Source organism: Neophocaena asiaeorientalis, unplaced genomic scaffold, assembly GCF_003031525.2.
Source record: "Neophocaena asiaeorientalis asiaeorientalis breed wild unplaced genomic scaffold, Neophocaena_asiaeorientalis_V1.1 scaffold815, whole genome shotgun sequence".
Taxonomy (NCBI): domain Eukaryota; kingdom Metazoa; phylum Chordata; class Mammalia; order Artiodactyla; family Phocoenidae; genus Neophocaena; species Neophocaena asiaeorientalis.
In genome coordinates, this window is record NW_020172682.1 from 38,883 (window position 1) to 45,703 (window position 6,821).

Consider the following 6,821-nt stretch of genomic DNA (forward strand, 5'->3'; position numbering starts at 1 on the left):
GCATGAATCCCTGAAACCGATGAATATGTCGTATCATGTAGCAAAGGGACTTTGCACACAAGATTAAAGTTAGAAACCTTAAGACGGGGAGATTATCCTGGCGTGATGGTTCATTTTACTTGTCCGCTTGGCCAGGCTGTAGTACCTGTTGTTCAACCAAACACTAACCCAGGTATGGCCGGGGAGGCGTTATGTAGGTGTGACTAACATCTGTACCCAGCTGACTCTAGGTAAAGGAGACGGCCCTCGAGAATATGGGTGGGCCTCACCCAATCAGTTGAAAGGCCTTCACTGCAAAATGGGGAAGAAATTCTGCCTTAAAGACCACAGCATCAGGGACTTCCCTGGCGGTCCAGTGGTTAAGACTCTGCCTTTCCAATGCAGGGGACGTGGGTTTGATCCCTGGTTGGGGAGCTAAGATCCTGCATGCTACGCGGCGGGGCTCAGAACAACCAAACCAGAAACAAAGACCGAGGCGTCAGCTCCTAGCCTGACTGAGAGTTTCCAGTCTGCCTTATGGAATTCAGGCTTGCCAGTCCTTAGCATTGCAAACTCCCAATTCCTTGACATAAATTATGTATACTTCTGTATTAACTTGTGCTGATTACCAGGTAATATATTAATACATATCCATTACCGATGGTGATATATGTATAACGCCTGTATTTTCCAGGTGGGCCGAGCCAAATCACATGAGCCCTAAAAGCAGAGGACCTTTTCTGGCTGGAGGGAGGAGGGAGATGGGGCAGGCCTGCAAATCAGGGACACCTGAAGCATAAGAGGGGCTCAACTTACCGTTGCCAGAGGACAGACACAGGGAAAACACCAGAAGGATGCAGGCAGCCTCTTGGAGCAGACCAGCCCCCAGCTGACAGCTTAACAGGTACAAGAGTTTTTTGTTTTGTTTTTGTTTGTTTTTGTTTTTGACGAGATGAAAGCGTTTTGGGACTAGATAGAGGTGATGGTTGCACAACACTGTGAATGTACTAAATGCCGCTTTATTTTTTATTAATTAATTTATTTTTTATTTAATTAATTAATTCATTTTTGGCTGCGTTGGGTCTTTGTTGCTGCATACGGGCTTTCTCTAGTTGCCAACTCTAGGGGCCACTCTTCGTTGAGGTGTGAGGGCTTCTCGTTGCCGTGGCTTCTCTTGTTGCGGAGCACGGGCTCTAGGCACGTGGGCTCAGTAGTTGTGGCTCGCGGACTATAGAGCGCAGGCTCCGTATTGTGGCGCACGGGCTTAGATGCTCCGCGGCATGTGGGAATCTTTCCGGACCAGGGCTCGAACCCATGGCAGGTGGAATCTTAACCACTGTGCCACCAGGGAAGTCCCCTAAATACCACTTTAAAATGAGTCATTTTATGTTATGTGAAGCTAACGTCAATAGAAAATAATTAAAACTTTTATTTTGTGGCCACGCCACGTGGCATGCAGGATCTTAGTTCCTAGACCAGGGATCGAACCTGTGCCCCCTGCAGTGGAAGCACGGAGTCTTAGCCACTGGACCGCCAGGGAAGTCCCTGGATTGTTGTCACTTTTTGTCTCTGTCCCACTCCTTTAAGATTCAGGTCAAGCCACACCTCCTTGTTATCTATGAAACTAACTCTCTCCCTCTCCGGCCCCAGCATCCCAGGCCCAGCGCGCAGCCAGCGGAGCCAGCCTCTTCCCCGGGGCCTCTACCTCCCCGAGGTCAGGCCCTCTGGCACACTGGCCGCCGAGGGATCTTCCTCACACCCACATCTGACTCTTGTCGCCGCTAGGCACTGGCACTCGGTGATGTAATGACCTTTCTGTGGACGAGTAGCTCCAGGCAGGGATATTCATCCAGGGAACTCTCCAAAGCAGGGTGAGAGCTGCCCCTCCGAGGTCACATCCATCCTTTTGCGTCCATCCTTTTGCTGGTCTTACTGCCTGACCTTGTCTGTTTTTCTCTCTCTCTTTCAAGCCCACACATACTCCCTCAACAGCTGCAATCTGGAAGAAATTATTCTTCTACACAGCCAGACTTCCCCAGTTTCAGGAAATTCCAGGCTGGCAGGGGGAGGGGCCGAGCTGGGGGCCGCCCTGTCCATCCATCCATCCCCCGCCCCATCTGCCGTGTTCTCTGGGCGGGCGCACACCCAGTGCCAGCCTCCTCCCCTGGCCCACACTCAGCCCGGAGGGGCCTCAGCTTTTCCACTGCTACTTCCTAGTCCTTTAAATCCTAGAGGCAAACTTTTGGGGGATAAGGAAGGCTGGGAGGGACCTACGCCTTAACCCTCTCTGCCCCAGACAGACTGAGCTGCACTGGGCGTGACTCTGCGCCCCTTTGGGCTCCTACCATGGCCCCCGAGAGGGGCTGACACTTCAGATCCCGGTGCAGGTAAAGAAGGGACTCCATGCCAGGGTCTGCCCGGGTTGGGGCTCAGACTCCTGGGTCTGAGGGAGGAGGGGCCGGGGACCTGGACCCCTGGGTCTGAGGGGGGAGGGGCCGGGGGCCTGGACCCCTGGGTCTGAGGGGGGAGGGGCTGGGGGCCGGGACTCCTGGGTCTGAGGGAGGAGGGGCCGGGGACCTGGACTCCTGGGTCTGAGGGAGGAGGGGCTGGGGGTCTGGACTCCTGAGGCTAAGGATCAAGAGAGCTAGGAGCCAGGACTCCTGGAACCTAAGAGAGAAGGTGGTGGCACTCTGGGCCCGGCCGCCTGGGTCCTGGATGCCCCTCCAGGTTCCGTATGACACTTCCTTTGCCAGGTGAGATCCCGCCCGGAGGAAGAAGGAAGAAGGCGCGGGCCTGGGACTGGGAGGCGGAGGCGGGCTCCGAACCAAGAAGACGGGGTTCCCAGCTTGAGCCGGAGCCTGAGAGTTTGCCTGCCTGGTTCAGCGGGGACCACGAGGTACGGGGCAGTGGTGGCCCAGGGTCCCCGGTCAGGTCTGGAGGGGAGCCGGACAGCCGGCCAAAGGGACGGCGGCCGCGGCTGCTGAAATCCTGGGCCGCAGCCACGTGGCCTCAGGAAGCGCGCACTGGAGCCCCGAGGGGGTCGGGGGCTCCCAATCGCGGGTCCCCCTGCGCCGTCTGGGTCCCACCCTCCTTGTTGCCTCTCCCAAAGGGCTGAGGACCAGTCGGGCTGGATCTGCAGTGGGTTGTTATTTCCTCTTGCCGGGGCTGGGGCCCGGAGAGGACAGAGGTGAGCCAGCTGTGCCCCCCACCCCTGCAGAAAGAGAGGGGGCGGGTGGAGGCGGGAGGAAGGCGGCTTAGCGAGTGCGTGCGATCACCGCGTCCCAGGGTCCCATCCTGCTCCCGCTCTCTGCCTGCTTTCAGATTGTCACAACAGCAGCCCCTCTGTACAGAGCTTGGGCCTGTGACGGCCTTTTTCCGAGTGTGACCTCATTGCATCAAGCACACAGCAAGGGAGATAGAGCCTTCTGTTCAAGGGGACACGGAGGCTCGGAGAAGTGGAGTGACTGGCCCCCGAGGTCTCAGAGCTAGCGAGGAGAAGTGGTAGCTTTCAAAAACAATTTTGAACTCGTTGTTATCTAGATTGGGAAAAAGCAAAGCAAACAGACAAACACAGGCAAGGGTGTAGGAAATCCCTGGCCTTGATGTCAAAACATCATTTTCTCCATGGGTCTGCACACCCTATCCTTTGGGGGCTGTGAGCAGTTATCACATCATCCTTTGACTCCGGAGTTCGTCTGCCTGGGTTCCAGATTCAGCCCCCAACATTTGCTACTGTGTGATCCAGGGCAAGTTAACTTCACCTCTCTGTGCCTCAGGTGCCACCCACATCTGTAAAAGGGACAAAATAACAACGGTCTCCCCTCACTGGGTTGTTCCAAGGATTAAATGAGTTCATTCATTTGTGTGAAGCACTTAGACCCCTGCCTGGCCCAGAATAAGTTCCCGGGAAATAAAATGTCAGCATCGTGCATGTAACTCTACGACAACCCCTTGCAAACAGGCATTCTGATTTCCCATTTCTCAGGAGTAAACTGAGGCTTAAGGCTGAGGAAGTTAGTTCCGGGTCCCACAGAAAGGCAATGGCAAACCTGTTGTGTCTGGTGTCAGAAACCAAGATCTTAATATGCTGCTAAGCGCTGGAAAATGTCAGTGATGTCACCTTGTAGGGTGATAGGAGGATGGGATGAGGGGCAAGGTAGGGGGTGGGCAGGGAGAAGAGGCAATAGCTGAGAGCCGTCCAGGGAGGAGCCAGTTCAAGGGACAGCAGGCAGTGGAAGCAGTAACCCTGGGCTCTGGAGTCCCACAGAGCTGGCTTTGTGACCTTGGGCAAGTCATGTACCATCTCTGAGCATCTATTTCCTTCTCTGGGACAGGGGAGAATGATCCAAAGGAGGACTCCACTGAGCATTTACTGAGCATTTGCTGTGCGCTGGCTACTGTGCTAAGACTTTCCATGGGCAACATCCCCCCAGTTCTTGCAAAGAGACTGAATTATTATATGAGCGTCATTCCGTTTTTGAGATGAGGAAGTGAGGTCAGAAAGGTTAAGTAATTTGCCCAAAGTTACACAGCAGTGGGCACAGTCAGATCCAAGTCTGGGCAGTTGGCTTTCTGAGTTCTGCTCTTTTGAACTATGAATCACTGCCCAGGGATAAGGGGTGCTGCTAGCTCTGAGACAGGATTTTTTTTTTTTTTTTAAACTGTGGATTGAGATTCATTAATGAGCAGAGGTCAGCATTAAAAAAGAAACATAGGGAGTTCTCTGGTAGTCCAGTGGTTAAGACTCCGTGCTTCCACTGCTGGGGCGGGGGGGCGGTGTGGGAGTGTGGGTTCGATCCCTGGCCAGGGAACTAAGATCCTGCATAAATGCATCATGCAGGCATTTAGTTAGTTAGTTAGTTATTAAATAAATAATAAAATAGAATTGAAACTGAGTGCCTAGCATGAGATAAGAGTAGGTCTCAATTCACAAAATGTTTGTTTCCCTTATGTAGGGGGTGTGTGTGGTTGTGGGTGGGGAAGGAATGGTGACTGTGTGCCAGATTGCAATAAAATACATTTATTCATCTAGGTTGAGGTCAGGGAAGTTTGAGAAACACGACAGAGGTGGTAAATCAAGACTGGTTTTTCCAGAAGTAACTGTAAAGTGTGTGCGTGTGTGTGTGTATGTGTGTTTGGGTAGGGGAGAAGGCAGCTCTCAGAACATACCCATCTACAATTATTTCAAATCCTTTTGGCTTTAATTTTTCTCCACGTTATCACTGATCTTTCCCATGGTGCTGGTCCCTGAAAGGACAAGGCTGACTGCTTTGCCTGCTTCGTAGGATTTGATCTAAATTTGTTCCACAGTTTTGTTTGGATACACATGCCCCTCCCCAACACTATCACTATCAGTTGGCTGGCACTGTTAAAAACACAGTTTTCTTTGACTATTTCCGTGTGTCCTGCAAGGAAGGTAGTATCATTTTATCCATTTTCCAGATAGAAAACAGACAGAGAGCAATCACATAATTTATCCCAATTCATCCAGTTGGCAAAGGGTGGGGCTTCAATTCAAATGGAAAGGTTTTTTTTTTTAATTGTTATTATTAATAACAGTGACTGTTAAAACAAAAGTACAAGGTCATCAAAGTCCCTCCCAGAAGTTCCATAGAAACAGCCAAGTTCCAGGATATGGGCAAAGGTTGGCAGGCATATCTACTTACCATCGAGTCTGATGCAGTCATGTAGCTATAGGGTACCTAGTTAACGGTCCATGAGCTGCCGGTTTGGAGTTTGTGCCATTCTCGCCATGATTTAACATAGGAAAATTGGCATGATTATTATTGTCACTCTTGTTTTCCAAGAAGTAAGACTTATATGTTTTTTTCAAAACCAGATCATTCAAATTATAAAATGCTGTGCAAATATATAGATTTCCCAGGCCCACCCTAAATCTCCCAAATTACAATCCTCAGGCCAGCCCACATGATGACTTTTGTGTGTTCTAGGCAAAGCTTTCATAAAAAACAGACGTTTTAAAATAAAACACGGCAGCCCCGTCTGGGAAGGGGCTTCTGTACACCATGTGTTGAGGGGGAGGGTCTCATCTGTGCTCCCCGGGGTTTTGTGGGCTCTGCAGGCCCCAAAGGTGGCGGGGCTGGAGAGGAAAACCTGGGCCTGTGTCCCTGCCCTGCGGGAGCTGGGGACCAGTGGCCTCAATAAAGGACGAGAGGTTCAAAAAAATAATAATAAAACGTTTAAACATGTGTGCGGGCCTCTAGAAATGTGGCGGGCCCTGGGCACTGTGTCTGTTGCACCTAAAGGACAGAGTCCGCCCTGTCTTCATGGTGGATGGCCCTGTGTTTAAGCTGGAGTTTCTGTCAAGTTTGGGAAGCAGTCCAAAAGGCTTGGTGAAGCATGTTGCTTGTTCTCTGACCTGTAAAAGCTCAAACGTTAGTTCTTAGTGGAATTAACATATGAGCAGACCTAAGTTTGAGTCTGAGATTTGAATCAAGCAGCTGTAACCTCGGACCTCTGGGAACCTGTTTCCCCACTTGTAAAATGGGAGTGATCCCACCACCATCATCCTGTACTTATGGCGAGCATCCTCTGAACGGCGTGCTACGCCCAGGGCTGGGAACACGGAAGGCCTCGGTAGCGTCCTACCGGGGGAGACCGTGCTAACCGGTCCCTATCCCGCAGATGCCGGTCCTGAAGCAGCTGGGCCCCGCGCAGCCCAAGAAGCGGCCGGAGCGCGGCGCTCTGTCCATCTCCGCGCCGCTCGGCGACTTCCGGCACACTCTGCACGTGGGGCGCGGCGGCGACGCCTTCGGAGACACTTCGTTCCTGAGTCGCCACGGCGGCGGGCCGCCCCCTGAGCCCCGGCCGCCGCCCGCGGG

The 6,821-nt window shown here is 52.4% G+C and overlaps 1 protein-coding gene across 1 annotated transcript in view; it reads left to right on the plus strand.

Moving 5' to 3' along the window:
* Positions 1 to 2,575: 2,575 nt before the first annotated feature.
* Positions 2,576 to 6,821, plus strand: part of CDC42EP5 (CDC42 effector protein 5) — a 4,564-nt gene continuing 318 nt past the window's right edge. The window contains 2 exon segments of the mRNA XM_024739791.1: positions 2,576 to 2,875; positions 6,625 to 6,821. The exon segment at positions 6,625 to 6,821 is cut by the window's right edge and continues 1 nt beyond it. Of these exon segments, the coding sequence (XP_024595559.1) occupies positions 2,714 to 2,875; positions 6,625 to 6,821 (359 nt within the window). The 5' untranslated portion in view covers positions 2,576 to 2,713.